Source organism: Carettochelys insculpta, chromosome 4 (assembly GCF_033958435.1).
Source record: "Carettochelys insculpta isolate YL-2023 chromosome 4, ASM3395843v1, whole genome shotgun sequence".
Taxonomy (NCBI): Eukaryota; Metazoa; Chordata; order Testudines; family Carettochelyidae; genus Carettochelys; species Carettochelys insculpta.
In genome coordinates this window covers 883550-901500 of record NC_134140.1, presented here as the reverse complement: position 1 = coordinate 901500, position 17951 = coordinate 883550, and the positions used below count along the sequence as shown (strand labels likewise).

At 50.6% G+C, this 17951-nt stretch overlaps 1 protein-coding gene across 1 annotated transcript in view; it reads left to right on the top strand.

Annotated features, from left to right (window-relative positions):
* The window catches only part of LOC142012223 (dedicator of cytokinesis protein 2-like), a 454965-nt gene that overhangs the window by 35124 nt on the left and 401890 nt on the right, over window positions 1-17951 (top strand). The window contains exons 12-15 of the mRNA XM_074992076.1: window positions 8602-8681; window positions 10333-10458; window positions 12235-12359; window positions 15709-15807. Coding sequence (XP_074848177.1) covers window positions 8602-8681; window positions 10333-10458; window positions 12235-12359; window positions 15709-15807 — 430 coding nt within the window. The remainder of the gene's footprint in view (window positions 1-8601; window positions 8682-10332; window positions 10459-12234; window positions 12360-15708; window positions 15808-17951) is intronic.

Below are 17951 nucleotides of genomic sequence, written 5' to 3'. Positions count from 1 at the left end.
GAAATTTCTCTTTGGAGTCTGGTCCTGAAATTTCTTTGCTGTAGGATAGCTACTTTTAAGTCTGCTACTGTGTGGCCTGGGAGATTGAAGTGTTCTCCTATGGGGTTTTGTATATCGCCATTTCTGATATCTGATTTGTGTGTGTTTATTCTTTTACGTAGAGACTGTCCAGTTTGTCCGATGTATATAGCAGAGGGGCATTGCTGGCACATGATGGCATAAATTATATGTGCACATCTACCAACGTAATTTATGCCATCATGTGCCAGCAATGCCCCTCTGCTATATACAGAAGTCAGGAGCTGGGGCCAGGCCTAGAAAAGCCCAGCCTGAGGCTTGGGTGAGGTGGAGCCTCCTGAGGAGCCAGGGGATGGCTCTGGGCTGCCTGCCTGGGAGGTGAAGGGCTGGCTAAGTGAAGCCGAGGCCTGGATTGCGCTGCCTGGGCCCCTGCTGGTCCTCACACCCCATAGACCTTGGAGGAACCTGCCTGCTAGAGCAAACCGGCCAGACCTGGAGGGAAGACCAGAGTATCTGCCCCAGCCTGCGCCCCGAGGCAGCCTGAGGCGGCAGGAGGACTGGCCCCAGCCTGTGCCCCGAGCCAGCCTGAGGCGGCAGGAGGACTGGCCCCAGCCTGCGCCCCGAGGCAGCCTGAGGCGGTGGGAGGACTGGCCCCAGCCTGCGCCCCGAGCCAGCCTGAGGCGGCGGGAGGACTGGCCCCAGCCTGCGCCCTGAGGCAGCCTGAGGCGGCGGGAGGACTGGCCCCAGCCTGCGCCCCGAGGCAGCCTGAGGCGGCGGGAGGACTGGCCCCAGCCTGCGCCCCGAGGCAGCCTGAGGCGGCGGGAGGACTGGCCCCAGCCTGCGCCCCGAGCCAGCCTGAGGCGGCGGGAGGACTGGCCCCAGCCTGCGCCGCGAGGCAGCCTGAGGCGGCGGGAGGACTGGCCCCAGCCTGCGCCCTGAGGCAGCCTGAGGCGGCGGGAGGACTGGCCCCAGCCTGCGCCGCGAGGCAGCCTGAGGCGGCGGGAGGACTGGCCCCAGCCTGCTTCCCGAGGCAGCCTGAGGCGGCGGGAGGACTGGCCCCAGCCTGCGCCCTGAGGCAGCCTGAGGCGGCGGGAGGACTGGCCCCAGCCTGCGCCGCGAGGCAGCCTGAGGCGGCGGGAGGACTGGCCCCAGCCTGCTTCCCGAGGCAGCCTGAGGCGGCGGGAGGACTGGCCCCAGCCTGCGCCCCGAGCCAGCCTGAGGCGGCGGGAGGACTGGCCCCAGCCTGCGCCTCGAGCCAGCTTGAGGCGGCGGGAGGACTGGCCCCAGCCTGCGCCTCGAGCCAGCCTGAGGCGGCGGGAGGACTGGCCCCAGCCTGCGCCCCGAGGCAGCCTGAGGCGGCGGGAGGACTGGCCCCAGCCTGCTTCCCGAGGCAGCCTGAGGCGGCGGGAGGACTGGCCCCAGCCTGCGCCCCGAGCCAGCCTGAGGCGGCGGGAGGACTGGCCCCAGCCTGCGCCTCGAGCCAGCTTGAGGCGGCGGGAGGACTGGCCGCAGCCTGCGCCCCGAGCCAGCCTGAGGCGGCGGGAGGACTGGCCCCAGCCTGCTTCCCGAGGCAGCCTGAGGCGGCGGGAGGACTGGCCCCAGCCTGCGCCCCGAGGCAGCCTGAGGCGGCGGGAGGACTGGCCCCAGCCTGCGCCTCGAGCCAGCTTGAGGCGGCGGGAGGACTGGCCCCAGCCTGCGCCCCGAGCCAGCCTGAGGCGGCGGCAGGACTGGCCCCAGCCTGCGCCCCGAGGCAGCCTGAGGCGGCGGGAGGACTGGCCCCAGCCTGCACCCCGAGGCAGCCTGAGGCGGCGGGAGGACTGGCCCCAGCCTGCACCCCGAGGCAGCCTGAGGCGGCGGGAGGACTGGCCCCAGCCTGCGCCCCGAGTCAGCCTGAGGCGGCGGGAGGACTGGCCCCAGCCTGCGCCCCGAGTCAGCCTGAGGCGGCGGGAGGACTGGCCGCAGCCTGCGCCCCGAGCCAGCCTGAGGCGGCAGGAGGACTGGCCCCAGTCTGCGCTCGAGCCAGCCTGAGGCGGCGGGAGAACTGGCCCCAGCCTGCACCTCGATCCAGCCTGAGGCGGCGGGAGGACTGGTCTCAGCCGCACCCCGAGCCAGCCTGAGGCGGTTGGAGAACTGGTTTCAGCTTGTGCCATGAGCCAGCCTGCGGCGGTGGGAGAACTGGTCTCAGCCTACACCATGAGCCAGCCTGAGGTGGCGGGAGGACTGGCCCCAGCCTGCGCCCCGAGGCAGCCTGAGGCGGCGGGAGGACTGGTCTCAGCCACACCCCGTGCCAGCCTGAGGCGGCGGGAGAACTGGTCTCAGCCTGCTCCGCGAGTCAGCCTGAGGCGGTGGGAGAACTGGTCTCAGCCTGCTCCGCGAGTCAGCCTGAGGCGGTGGGAGAACTGGTCTCAGCCTGCTCCGCGAGTCAGCCTGAGGCGGCGGGAGAACTGGTCTCAGCCTGCGCCCCGAGCCAGCCTGAGGCGGCGGGAGGACTGGCCCCAGCCTGCTCCGCGAGTCAGCCTGAGGCCGCAGAACTGAGAGGCCGCACAGGCCTGGACTTGGGCCACCCTGACCCCAGCCGGAGCTGATACCCCATGAGCACCCAGATATTGGTGGACTTTGGGTATGTGCTGGAGGGGAAACCTGGAGTGGCCCAGGGGATAGAGCAGATCACTAAAGGTCCTTGGGCGCGTGTTGCAGTCTGTATTTCCTGCTGACCCACACAGCAGGCTGTACTGCTGCAACCAGGGCCCCTGGGCTGGGATGCGGTGCAGCAGGTGGGCCTGTGTCCCCCCACCACCTACTTGCCAGGTGACGGTCTCCCCCCTCTGTGCCAGCATGGGCAGAGGGTTCTTTGCTGCCCCACTCTGAGACTGTTTGTTTCTTGCCCTGCCCTGAATTAGGTCCTGCGTTCCTTTGACTGATATTATTGCCTTACCCTGCACCAGGGAATAGGCCAGCCCTGCCTTGCTCCAGGGCCTGGGTTCCTTTTGATGTGTACTGCCCTGCCCTGAGCTAGGGCTGAGGCGGGAGACTTAAAGATTGTTGGTTTGCCCCTGCCTTGCTCCAGGGCTTGGGGCTTTTGTGGGTTTGCCACCTGCCCTGAGCTAGGGCCGGGGGCTGCCTAAAGACTGTGGGCTTGCTGTTGCCCAGACCTCGGGCTAGGCCCTAAGAAGAGCTAATTCTCCCTCAGCCCCTGCCTGAAGTAAGGCTGGGTTGTTTTTGAACTGTTGCCTCTTGCCCACCTGAGGTGAGGTGGGAATCCCACCAAACTAGGGACTTGGAGGTTGTTTGTGTACTTGTGGCAGTGGGGCAGGATGGCTGCCCACTGACCCGGAAGGGGAGGAACCCTCCTGGGAGCCCTGAACCAGCTACAATCCACCTTTGTGTATATAACTGTTAAGTAGTTTTCATAGTAGTTCACGTTTAGATCTGTAATGGGCAGCCTAGGCTAGGGAGCAGGCGGCACGAGTGACCTCCTTCATCTCACTTGGCCACAAGATTGCCATAACCAAGACCACCTGGGCAGGGGCAGGGCAGTTTTGCTAACCGCATTTGTGTGCCTGGAATTTGCTGGGTGTGGCGATTGAATCAGCAACGCTCTGATTAGATGCACAGGGAGCACCTGTGCACGTATTCATTCAATTCCTGGTGTGATCTGAAGAAGTGGGTCTGTCCCACGAAAGCTCATCACCTAATAAATTATTTTGTTAGTCTTTAAAGTGCTACTGGACTGCTTTTTTGTTCTTTTAGGGAGCACCTGTTCTCACAATCAACGTTGTGTGCAGTCAGCACGCACCTCTCTTCCTGTGCCCTGGCTTTATGTGTGTGTCACTTTAGTGATACTGGTAGGAAAAGAAACACCTGCACAGATAGAAACTAGCAGAGTCTGGCAACCCGTCACAGGCAACGGTAACAATATCAGTGGTGACAGATGAAAGAACAAGGAGCAATGGTCTCAAGTTCTGGTGTGGGAGGTGTAGTTTGGCTATTAGGAAAAGCTATTTCACTAGGAGAGTGGTGAAGTACTAGAATGCTTGTCTAGAGAGGTGGCAGAATCTCCTTCCCTAGAGGTCTTTAAGTCACAACTTGACAAAGCCCTGGCTGGGATGATTTAGTTGGGATTGATCCTGCTTTCAGCAGGGGGCTGGACTTGATGGCCTCCTGAGGTGTCTTCCAATCCTATGATTCTATGTCTCTTGGGCCCATAATGTGGCCCATGAGCTGTGGCTTTCTTCCTTTCTTTTGTGAGAGATCTTATTCTGCCCCCTTGGGTTGTATTTCAGTACCAAATTGCTTGTTCTCTCAGTATGCCTGTTTAAAAAAACATTGCTAGGGTTTAAACACTGCCCAGCATGGCAGGCTGACCTGTCTTTAAAAAGGGACTTAGGTCGTATTTAGTGTGCTTGGGAGAAGGACATATCCAGCTGAGGTACTACATATACAGGTCCTTCTCAAGAAGAACCAAGAAAAATAGCGATTAGGCTTTGAAGGTACTGGGTTTAGAAATCCATGGACCCACACATGGATCCAAGTTGTTTGGTACCAAACTCCTGTATTGTGAATTGTGCAGGAGAATCCTGGCAGCCTCTTTATCTTTGGTAGCTGTGCTGATACTAAAGACTTGGTCTGAGAGTGGAAGATAGAAGAGAACATCAGGCACCATATCCAGGGCCATCTTCTAATGCCCCAAAGAACATTAAGAAAAAGGGTAACTCAGAGTGCAGAGACATCTCTAGCACCCATTAGTCCCCAGGCCTGCAGTTCCATTACCAGCCCAGAGTTTATTTGACATTATGCTGTCTACTTCAAAGTGCTCAGTATCACCCTTGTCTGCTTTGGTATTGGCAACTTTGATACTATCTACACTTGCAGCAAGTGTGCTCCACTGGCACTGGCAGGCCTGGTACTAATAATTCCTTTGACATCTATCTGGTGCCCACCTTTGTGGCATTGCTGTTTCCATACCATCAACACCACAAGCACTGATAGACTCCCTCTCTCCCAGATTCCCCAGTTCTCTCCTTGCGTCTATGTGGGTGGCAGTCTGGAGATCTAGTTCTTACTTCCACTACCAGAGTTGCACCTACTACCAATGAAACTTTAAACACTGTTCCTCCAGCTACTTACCTTGGCACAGCCCTTCACCTACCAGATAATTTCTCTTCGTCTTCTGACTCCAGGAGCAGTGAGGAGGGCCATTTGCAGGTTACAGAAAGTCACCTCTAACTTTGGGCATGACTTCAGGGTGGAATTGTACCATTCTAGGCACAGATCCTTTTCTAGGTATGTCACTTCTTGGCAACCCCCCCTTGTTGGCTTCTGATACTGTACTCTGTATTGGAACACTTTGGGATATTTCTTACTACATCAGAGTTGCCTCAATACAGAGTTGAGACCTCAGTCTCCTCAATCCCAATTAATTTAAGAGACTTTTTCCACCAAACCACCTGTCCTGAATTAATACATACAAATCAGATATAAAAAAAAATAACATGTGACAGCCAGTAAGTAGGAGAACACTTTAACATCCCTGGACACTCAGTAACAGATTTAAAAGTAGCCATCCTTTTACCAAAAAACCTCAAAACCAGACTACAAAGAGAAACAGCAAAGCTGCAATTCATTTTGAAATTTAACATGATCAAATTAGGACTCAATAAGGACTTTGAAAGATTATCTCTCTACAAAGGCAGTTTTCCCTTTCTTGGGCCTTTCCCACAACTTTTTTCCCCCCCAGAAAACTCCTTTTTTCCAGAAAAAAAGCCCTTGTGTCCACACTGCAAAGCTTGTAATTCCAGAACAATAGGGTGACTTGAAATAGTAACTCCACCAAAATGAATGACTTTCACTGACCCACCCCCTTACAATGTCAAAATTGTATTAAGCAGAGCTAATTACAACTTAATTGGCCTCAAATGAGGTATTTGCTCATTGCCCTTATTTCAAAATTAAACTCTCTAGTGTGAACGTTCAATTTCAAACTGCTTTTTCAGTGTGAACATGCTTCTCAGAAATAACTTATTCAGACATTAGAATGTCGCAATAAGTTATTTCTTAAAAAATCCTGCAGTGCAGACATAGCCTATGTCTACATAGCATGACAAAGTCCAAATTTAAGGCCGCTCGATTTTACAATGTCATTGTCTTCACTGTAAAAACCATTAGGTCGATTTTAGGGAGCAGTAAGATCGATATAACACTGTCAGAAGTGACTTGACCTAGCGTCAAGTTCAAATTTAAAAGTTCGAATTAAGGCTAGTGTGGAAATGCCATGTCTTTTAATAGACTTTATTAGTCTCCAGAGGTGTCCCATATGTATCCCACAATGCCCCACTCTGGTCATTTCCATCTCCGCTGCTCTCCAAATGCATGGGAATTAGGTAACAGGAAGCCTGCAAAGTTGAATTTGGGCACCAGGAAGCCTGTGGCAGCTAGCCTGTGGGATCATGCTTGTAAGAGAGGCTGAGAAACTTCTTTGTTTCTTTGCTATCAGCACGGTGAGCACATCTCCCCGTTAAAATTAGCCCCAACACGGAGTTTATGGCTCTGTTGCTCTCTGTCTGCAAGCTGAGCACTTGGATTTGTTTTTTCAGCACTGGCGCCAGCCCCCACCCCACTGCACCAAGTGGCAGCTACTCTTTGGGGACTGTGCTTGTATGAGAGGCCAAGAGTCTTCTTTTCTGTGGTTATCATTTGTAAAGGGGCATCCCTTCCCTCCCCCATAGGTGTCACGCAGTCAGGTCTTTCCTGCATCCAACCACATCATGTGGCTAGCCCCTGATCCAATAAAAGGAGATGCCTGCTGCTCAGTGCGGACCATGCTGCCAGTCAGCACCACGTCCTGGTTTGTGTGCAGTGAGGGCTCTAAAGGCAGGAAAGATTTTCAGGGGCTTGCTGCTGCCAAGGTGAAGTCTGCCTCCCGGTGCCAATGATTTTGGGTGCTTGCTGCTGCTGAGGGGAAGTTTCCCCTGCGGCTAAGATTTCGGCGATTTGCCTCCCCCACCTGAGAAATGCTGAAGGGACCATTTCAACTGGCCCTTCAACCAACAATCTCACACCACACATCCACCCACGCAGGTGGAAATTTGGCAAGCTCCATGCCCCTGTTGGACACATTTGTGTGGTGTAGTGGGAAGCCAAAAATTCTGCATGAAAAATGTCTTTTTTTCCTAACCTTTACTATCCTTCTCTTTCTTCAAGCTTTGCATTGTTCCTGTAATATTTTCAGGGATGATATATCTGGATTCAAAGGAGGTGGGAGAAGTGGTTGGAGGTCCAGTTGAGGTAACAGATTCATGGGTGATCACAGGTCGGTATAAAAGACCCACTGCCTGGTGCATTACACCTTCTGAAGCCAGCCTATTTGGATTTCCTTTGCCTTTGGTTCCCTACTTATTTCACCCTGAAAAAATGGCCCTTTGCTGCTTTTTGTAAAGACTTTGATAATTCAGTTATAAAAGCAAGAGATATCAGTTAATTTGGCAATCTTTGTTGATGCGTTCTTTCTACTCTTCATTTCTTTTGGCAAATTCCTTATCAAACAGCTTCCTTAAAACAGGTCATACCATATTGTGGTTTCAAGTGGGGAAAAGTAGCTGAGGGACCCGTTGAAATGGCATAGTCATCTGGGTGATCCCAGAGTGCACACACACATTGTAATTCCTACTTTTCCTCCTTTCCGTCTGGAAAAATGTCTGTTTGCTTTCCACAGGAGGGGAATGAAGGCAATGCAATGTGGGAAAATGGCATCATAAACAGACAACTACTTGTGGGGCATGTTTTTCCCTTACTGCACCAGTGAAAATACCCAGAATGCTATGGGTCTGAGGGAACTGTGAGAACCTTTTTTTGGGGTAAGGGCCAGTGACAGCTCTTTGTGTAGATTTGAGAGCTGATCTTAAAGCTCTCCTGTTTTCCTCATGGCCTCCCATCTGCCCTGGAACCTCCTCATGCCCACCCCCCATTTGGGAGCCACTGACCTAGCGTGACTATAGATGTGCACAAGCACTCAGAGAAGAAGAAACGGTTAGTTACTTGCACAGCAACTTGTTCTTTGAGATGTGTTCTGTACATACGTATGCCATGATCCACGCTCCACCCCCTCTACTGGGAGTCTAATGTCAGCTGTATCCTGGTGTGAAGTAACTCCAGGGGGCCAGTTCAGCCCTGCTTTCTGTGGCCTGTGTTGGAGGCATGAGGACATGCTGGGTGCATATGCTACCAGAATGGAGTGTTTATCAGAAATCTCTGACTCGAGTGCAGCAGGTACACACACCCTATAGTAGAAGCAGTGTCTCAGAGTCTCACACTTACTGGACAATAGTAACAGAGAGGTGGCCATGTTAGTCTGTACTCCAACAAAACAATGTTGAAGTAATGCAGAAATGTAGCACTTTAAAGACTAACAAAATGATTTATTCGGTGACGAGCTTTCATGGGACAGACCCACTTCATCAGATCAAGTAAGTAATTATTTCTGCGCTCCCATGCCTCGGGGTCCAGACTCCTTTCTGCAGAGGGGGAAACATGGGAATTCCCCACAATACTCCTCCCTAGCTAGAATGTGCTTCTGTCATGTTTCAGGGTAGCTGCTGAGAACGATTTCCTTCACAACCTGATAAAAAAAGCAGTAGAGGGGAAGGAGATCAACCACAAAGGACAAGGTAAGGGTCTTATGCCTCCTCGCACAGCTGTGTGGCCTATCTGTCTTAGGGTTTTATCCTGCTCTCTTTCACCCTGCTGTCTGAACACTTTTCACTTGAATTAGTTGCAACAGTAAAGTGCCTACTGCAATGAACTGTCTCTGGCACTTCTCCTTTTATAGACTAAGGGTTTTTAGAGGTTTTTAAGGAAGCCTTTCAGAAGTGTAAGAATAGTGCAAGAATGCTCATGGACCCATGAGGTTATGGGGGACTAGATGAAATAATGCTCCAGCACTTCACTTAGCACATTGGGTTCAATGCTACTCACTGAAATTTGATCCCACCACTGCTTCATTGAAGAGAAGTGCAGCTAGGCCAAATGGTGATGGGCGGTAGACTAAATTTAAGTGAGTGGTGGTGTGTCTTGAGCGGTGCTGTGACCTTGTGCATCAAGTTTGCCTCCACCTTACCTTTGTTATGACAGAGGGTAGGCTGGGCCAAATCTGAGTGGTGACCCCAGGTGCCAGGTTGCAATGCTGCTCGTCATGCAAATTTAGCCTCTGTTGTGTGAGTGGAGATGAGGTGATTGAGGGGATTGGCTGGAACCGGAAGGAGCCACCCTAGCTCAGGACCAGAGTGGAGCACTGAGCTAGGGAGAAGAGGGACCAGCAAGAAATTACTGGAGGCAGTAGGCGGGGATGGGGTGAGTGGGATAGGTTGTGGGCTGTGATGATGGAAGTAAGGAAGAGTCTAGAATTTGGAGATGGGTGGAGGAAGCCTGCCCTATTTCTGCATCAGAGTTCTCAGGGCACTGAAACATGTCCAGTCTATACATGAGTTTCAAAATTCATACACAAAGGCTCTGAAAAAGTTTCTAAATGGTCACAGTAATGATTCATCTAATCTTCTCTGGAAGATTGCTCCATAACTGGATCCCTTTTGGCAGAAAATGCTTTGTCCCCTCACATGCTTTGTCCTGGCTTTGTGATCTGCATTGTCCTAGCAGAGCATAGCTGTCACGGTGGGCCATAGAGCAAAATTTGGTCTCTGATAAAGTGGGAGCTTAAGCCACTAATTTACTTTGGAAATTAGGACATAGGCCTTAAATTGGCATCAGAAACTGACTGGGAGGGACTTGTGCACAGACTGGATGTGCTCATAGCAGCATGAGCCATGGAGAAGATGGGTAGTCAGGCTCTGCACAAAGTAGAACCTCTTTATCAATGTCACATTCAGCTTAATATTACAGTAAACCGCTTGGTAGTGACCTGTGCAGGGACTGCTGTTGCAAAATCCTTATCTGGTGGGAAGGGATGAAGTTTCCTAAGGAGCTGAAGTGGGGGAAGGTCTTTTTGGAACTGACACTACCTGGACATCCAAGTTTAATGAAGAGTCAAACAGGGCCCTGAGACATCACAGCACTATGATGAAAGGGAGCTGCAGGTCTTTGATGGCTATAGCATCTCTGAAGCTTGGTTCCTGGAAAGGCTTAACACTGTGGAAGCCCATCTTTAACACAGGGCCCTGAACAGCATATCCTGGGAGTGTGAAATGGACCTGTCTTTGTACATTGATAGCTATATGGGGGTGGGGGCTGGGCATCTGGTTGAGCTACCCACTGGATTCTATTTGGTCAAATTAAATTCCCATTGCTTTTCCCCTTTCTTTCCAGGGTTCTGGGTGTCTCTGAAAATGCTGTGGGGAGATCTGAACCAGGTGCGAAAAGATCACCCTCACCTAGTGGACCGCAGCACAGTTGTGGTCCGCAAGTTAGGCTTTCCAGAGATTATCATGCCAGGTGAGTGAAGAAGGCTCCTCAGGTTCAGGTTAGTAAATTTATTCTGATCCACCCTCAGCGACTCTCATCTTGTGGTCTGAGCCAGTATGGCTGTTCTTTTGTCCTTACGCCCTTGCAGCTATGCCCCAGCTGTAAACAGTCTCTTGGAGGGGCCCCTTTTGTGTGCTGTCTCCTCAAGGAGACCCACTCTTCCTTAAGGGTAGGCCACCAAACCTCATTCCCTCCAGGACTGAGCCTCTGGGTTCCAGCACTCCTGCTTCACACTGCAAGATCTGCTCCGTGAGCCCACTGAGATGGACTCCTAGTTACACTTCAGAGACTTGTGCACCCCAGGAAGTTTTTGCAGTGACACCCCAGCTGCATTTTCAAAACAGAGTAGGATTTATTAGTCAAGTAGAAACCATCTTTAGGCTAGCACGGAGACATAAAGGTTAAAGCATTGTCCAGTCTGGTCACAATTCATCAGCTGACCTGTAGTGAACTCCACATTTAGGCTCTCTCTCTCTCTGATATCCTTCGTGGGTCTCCACAGAGAGCAGCAAGCTTCTTTCAGACCCTTACTTTGTTCTGCTTTTTGGTGACTTTCCGTCTTTCACTTTTCCCCACCCCGTCCCTTCAGAAAGGTAGAATAAAACTTTTCCCCTAGGATGTAGTTATTCTTAAGCATAATAGCTGTGTGGTTCTACAGACAGATTCCCCAAATCATTGCAGTCTGTCACTGCATTGTCTGGGAGCTATCAGGGACAGTGTGTATATGTGTGGCTATGACTACACTATAGTTGCTGTTTCAGGAAATAGCAACTTGGGGGACCAAATACTGCGCTCGAAAGAGCAGCACTATTTAGAGTGCGGTATTTCGTTTCCACTACTCCTTGTCGTGAAAGGAGTAACTGAAATCTTAAATAGCCCCTTATTTGCAATGGCACTGAGTTCGAAATAAGGTAACTCAAAATACCTTTCGCAATTTGCGTTGTATTTAGAGTCACAGGTACAGTATAGCTGTAGCCTACGTGAATGGGGGATGCCTTATTTCCCTTTCTAGTCAGATAGAAGCTGGTCTCCTCCAAAGCATGCCAGTACCTAACCTACTAGATTGAGTTGGTAACTAAAGTGGGACCCGCCACAGGGAAGGGAAGCCACACCATATCATGACTGGCAGTTACTGCAGTAGAACCAGAATTACTTTTCATGGATGTGCAGTTTCTAGCCCTTTAACTTGTGAAAGGCCTGGGGTCTTGGACACCCCAGAAGCACTGGCTAGCTGGCACCTCCGCTGCACAATGCAGAAATTATTCTGGTTGCTGCAGTTGGCAAATGGCCAAGCAGGCGAGGAGGGGAAATCAGACTGCTCTTATACAGGGAACTCCACTAAGAAACTTGAGTGAGGCTGACTTGTCAGCCATGCCTCTATTAAGAGACTTTAGCCATTAGCAAAGTAGGATGTGGGTCTAAGGGAGAAAATGAAGAGGCCATATCAAAATACTAGTAAATATGTAGTAGGGAACAATTGTGCTCTGGTCTCAGTGCCTGGGGGTGCTCTGGCCTGAATGGGGCTTAATGGATCTAAAGTCCAGGAATCTACAAAAATGTAGGTGTATGTTGAAGGGTGTGTGCATGTGGGGTATGGGAGGGTGTTCTCATTTTAACCAAATAATTGGCCTATCCCTGAATAGCCCTCTGTGCTTAGGGGTGGGAGAGCATTGAGGGGTCCTGGAGCCACTGGTAGCAGCTCAGGCCTGACCTCACTGGGACATTGCTGTGTGTGGCTCTCCCCAGGGGACATCAGGAACGACATTTACCTCACATTGGTGCAGGGTGAGTTTGACAAGGGGAACAAGAAGACACAGAAGAACGTGGAGGTGACAGTGTGTGTCTGTGATGAGTCTGGGAATGTGATGCAGGTGAGTATACCCCTTCCTGGCCTGCTGGCTTTAGTGTAGTGGGGGAAGGAAAGAAAAACCTCAAATCTTATGGGATTAAGTCTGACTCTGCCGGTGCTACTTGACTTCTCACCTTTGGAAGCATCTTTGCATTAACTCCATGTACTTTAGAGGTGCTATGTAGAACCAAACCAATAGAAATGTACTGGATCTGGATCTGAACTGCACAGACAAGGCACACAGGCCTGCCGTGAACCTGTCTGGAAGCAGCTTTGCAGAAGTGCTCAGAGGCAGTTTACATAAGGAGTCTTGGTCAGCTTCCTCTCTGCAGCTGCTTGGAGTGTTCTGACAGATCATGCCCTCACAGAGCCTGGGGTCCTGGAAGCAAACCTTCAAAATGGGCTTTGCCTCTAAATCTGAATCCTTCCTGCATTGTGAAACATTGCTTAGAACAAGAACTAGGCTCTGCCTTCACTTTTCATCTTGGGCTACTCTTTGCATATTCTCTGCATTGTTAAATCTCACAAGTTTTCCCTCTCAGTACTGTTTGACAGAGGGATCCTTCTAGTTGGCCCCCTTTATATGTTCCTTCAGCGACCCAATTACATACTTTCCATGGCATATGCTTTGGTTTCATTTGTAACACATTAGATATTTCCAGCTTCATTTCTGAATAACTTTGGCATTAATGGTTGGCTGATCTTTCTGAAAAAATCTCAGCATTTTGTTTATAAATTCAGTCCATCTAGTAGCTAGTATTTTCCTGAGACATTTATTTTGAAGGTTTCTAGGTTTGGTTTCACATCCATATATTAAGATGGAAATAACATGTGGGTTGAAGATTTGTAGTTTGATCTCTTCATCGTAGATTTTTGGTGACTAAATCTTGTTTTGAGCTGGTGAATGCAGCTGCTGCCTTCCTAATTCACCTCTAAAACCAGAACCAAAAGGGTGTGAGACAGGAAAGAGAAAACCGGCTTCTGGCTGGGTTTGTCAGAACCATTCAAGGCATTACAGTCTTTTCTCAGATGCTCCTTGGATGTGCATGGTTCGATCCCTGCAGCTTGTGTGCTAGGGACTCCAACTGCCAGCACAGAGGGAGAGTCTTTGGGTGCTGTAGAAGTGAAACATAGCTTGGAGCTTCAGGAAAGATTTGTGAAGGAGAAGAGCACAGGAAGGTGTGTGGATAAGGGGAGGTGATCATGGTTTTGCTCAGGCCAAGACCTTGAATTGCTCCTGACAGTACTTTGATGCTTGACCTTACTCGTTGTTCAGGGGTTTGCGTTTCTTTCTGATTAAACTCTCAGGTAATACATTGGCTGTACACTTTGCTAATAATTGAGAGATGCAATCCCTTTTCCCATCCTAGTCTCTATCTGTGACAATGATTTTCACATGTGCAAGATGTGATTTGTGAAAGTCCTCTGGGTGGTTGTGAACCCCTTGCTGCCTTCCTTGGAAGATGGGAGCCCTCCCTGCAGTTAGAGATGGCATTCCAGCCTGGAACAGCAGCTTCACTTTAGCCCGCTTCACTTTCAGCTGCGAGGCTGTGTCACGATGCGCATCACTCACTGCTGGACCATGCCTCCTCCTTGTCATTCTGGGGATCAGCTCAAGGCCAACCGCCCTTGCAGTCTGCACCCTGTGCCTCCATCTCTGTCAGCCTGCATCCTCTCCCAGTGTCAGGAACTGCAGCATCCACTTTGTGGTTTGGTCCTCCGGCCATGTCACTATCCACATTCCCCCACCTTCGGGGAGGTTTAGTGCTTCAGTCGTCCAGCTATTTCCCCAGTGGCATCTGCAGTCAGTCATCCTGCCATTTCCCCAGGGTGAATGGGGAACCTGGATCTGCTCGCTTCTCCAGGGACCCTCTGAATCACAGTCACTTTGTATTCCTTTGCCTAGACCCAGACAGGGAGCTGTATTAGTCTGTAGCTTCACAAAAACCAAGCAATCCTGTAGCATCGTAAAGACTAACAAATTTATTTATTAGGTAATGAGTTTTCATGGGTAAGACCCACATCTGAAAATCTGAAGTGGGACTTACCCATGAAAGCTCATTACCTAATAAATAAATGTGTTAGTCTTTGAGGTAGTGTGGGACTGCTTGTTTGCTTAGACTATTGCTGCATTTCCCTGGACCTCTTCCCTAGGGCCACAGCACCTTTCTCAGCATCAGCAGCCCATTCGGAGCCCCTTTCTTCTCCCTGGGTTCCTGCTACAGTGCTCTGTCCAAGTTGGTACAGAATTGCAGCCTACTTCAGGCAACCTTCCCTCCTGAAGCTCCAGGGAGCCACTGATTCTTCTGTGCCCTGGCGCTCTTCTTAAGTGTGCCTGCTGGGTCTTCATTGTCTGCTCCTCACAGCCCCTCTCATTGGCTGCTTCCTGTGCAGCCTCCCTAGGGCTCTAATAGCCACTTACTGTTCAGTGTCGGTTGACACCCCATCACGGCTATTCACTGGGAAGTGTAGCCCAGGGACAGGCATGGTAATTCAGAAAAGAGTGGTACAGCTATAACAGAGCTACAACATGGCAGGCTGATAGGACAATGAAGGCAGTGGTGTTACCTGTTTGTGCAGGATGGCCCAGCAATAGGGGGGATGAAGCCCAAGCTGTAGGTGGGCTGGCCCAGTCATAGAGCTTCTCATGCTATGACAGGTTGGTGCAGACAGGGGAATAATGCTGGTTAGGCTGTGTCACGCAGTGTGTGGGATCCCCAGGCTCTGCCCCCACCTGCAGGCAGATGTGACTCTCACTCATCAGGGAGGACAGGAGGGTTCTTAGGCCACAGGTACACAGCTCAGAACAGACTTGTCAGCACTGAAACCAGAAGCCATCAGTACAAACCATCTAGAGGAGGGGGGGCCCAGAAGACGTCAGAGGCAGGACCCTGGCCCTCTCTCCTCACTCTCCAGCCAGACGAGACTGTCCTACTCCCCAACTGGCCAGTTCAAATCGCAACTGCCAGGCCCCTCCTCCAGCCTTTGTCTTGAAGCAAGCAAAAGGTATCACTTCGTTGCCTAGGTTATGAAGGGCATGGAGGGCCATTAAGTATGTGTGAGAAGTCATCACTCTGAAACTCCCATCACGAACTATAAATTGATGCTGTGCCAAGAGAAACTGAGGCACATGTGGTGCTACTACAGGACAGTAGGAAACATACAACCTAACCAGGGTAATAAAATCCCTACAAGCCCCACTTTATCACAGGCTGGTTGACATATTGGTTAGCATGCAATATTTCTGTCCTTAATTATTGCTTTCCATGTGTCCGTGGCATCTCTGACTTGCTTGGAGTCAGGAAACTATTTGCCTACTACTTATTCAAGCTCAACATAAATTGACACTCTCTTGGTTTTCCACTTCCCAGAATGTGATTTTCCAGGGTGCTGGGGACAAACCTGCAAGTGAATATCATTCTGTGGTCTATTACCAGCAGCGGCAACAGCGATGGATGGAGACGGTGAAGGTCTGTTTGAACTACCCCATGCTTTGGAGGTGGCTGGGGAGGGGCCATCTGCCTGGGCATGAAACCTGCAATCTGAACTGGCTGGGTCCCCACATGTGAGGTCTACTCCAGTCAGACTCTGCCTGTTTCCTTGTGAGTTACTCAGAGGCTAGGCAGAACTGTGAGGAATGTCAGGCTGTTAAGAATTATAGTTCTCATATTTATCTTTGTAACCCTTCTGCTGGAAGGAGTCAGCATCAAGTAGGACCACGTTCAATATCTAGGGGTTCCTCCTCATCCATCTCACGTAGAACTGGCCCGAGTGTCCACCCAGTAGCCTGGGAAATTCACACACCCCTGGGTGCCTTGGAGAGGCAATGCTTCCCCACTCGCCAGCACAGAGTTTGAGTGTAGAAAAGAAACTTTTAGGCTACGTCTACACTAGCCAAAAACTTCAAAATGGCCATGCAAATGGCCATTTTGAAGTTTACTAATGAAGCGCTGAAATACATATTCAGCGCCTCATTAGCATGCGGGCAGCCGCGGCACTTTGAAGTTGACGCGGCTCACCGCCGCGTGGCTTGTCCAGATGGGGCTCCTTTTCGAAAGGACCCCGGCTACTTCAAAGTCCGCTTATTCCCATCTGCTCATAGGAATAAGGGGACTTCGAAGTAGCCAGGGTCCTTTCGAAAAGGAGCCCCATCCGGACGAGCCGAGTGGCAGCGAGCTGCGTCAATTTCGAAGTGCTGCAGCTGCCCGCATGCTAATGAGGCGCTGAATGTGTATTTCAGCGCTTCATTAGTAAACTTTGAAATGGTCATTTGCATGGCCATTTCGAAGTTTTTGGCTAGTGTAGACACAGTCTTAATGAAAGAGGCAGAGAAGTCACATGGCATAAGCTTGAGAAAATAACCAGCCTTCAAGTAACTGTCCTAGCTCAAATGGATTGAGCAGTGTCCTTTGCCTCTTAGGCTCACTAGTCCAATACAGGAAGGGTCCCATTCACACACCCAAACTTTGTCCATACCCCACTTCAAATGCCCCACTTACAACTCTGTTCAGTCCATGCAGGCCCTGATACATCACTCTGATGCATTCCCTCATTGAGCCTGAGGCAATGCCACCTTTGTGCTGGTCTGGTGTTCTGCTTGCTCCTGCCAGTTGCCCCACCGGTCACTCCTGCCAGCCACCCACTGCTTCTCCTACAGGCTACTCACTCCTGCCAGCCACCTGTGTTCAGCTACCACTGCTGTCAGCTCATAGTGGCTTGAGCTCTGGGTCTAGCTACAGCATCTACATGTCCACCAAGGTAGAGTCTCACAATAAATTTAGACCCTAGGTTTAGCTCTGTGTTTGAGCAGTGTGATGGAAAAGAGAAGGAACTAATCAAACCAGTCTCACAGCTGTATGGCCAAAAGGCTCCCAGCAAGCTGGTTCAAGCATTATCCCTCTTTTCAGCTTCACAATAGTCAGATGAGGGGAGCCCTGTGTGGTCCATATCTTAAGCCAATATGATGACTGCCCTGTACCCCAACAACTTCAAGCACTGGTGAGACTCCACAATTCTTACACTGGATGATAGCGTAAATTGTGACTTTACAACAGCATGTTGTTTACAATAGATGAAAACTCATTGCTTCACCAGCTGTTTATGAGGCTTTACATATGCACACATTTGTATTTTCATGCAAATAATCTCTAAAGGACGCATTCGTCAAATCCTCCAGCAGTATTGAACTCCTGCTGGCACATTCCCTACATCTTATACAAGGAACATGAACAGTCTGAGGGAGTCTCGTCTGCCCAGAGAAATCAGCACCCCAAAGAGCAAAGGTTATAGTCCTTCCACACAGAGGAGGGAAGAGATCAGCTCTGAGATTGAACATTGCTTAAAGATCCACTGAATGGGGCACAGGGGCTTATCATGTGGGTCAGTCCATAGAGCGGTGTTTCCCAAATGGGGTTCTGTGATGTGAAAAGAAACGTTCCGTGAGAAAATTCCATTACAGTAACATTTTATGAGTAAAAATAATAAATATTTAAGCACTTATGAATTTTATTAAAATCCATTTTAATCTTTGTTTGCCATGATAAGTATCCCTATGCCATGCCAGCTTAGCCAGAGGGTGGGGACGATGATGATACTACTCAGTGCTAAATGTGCA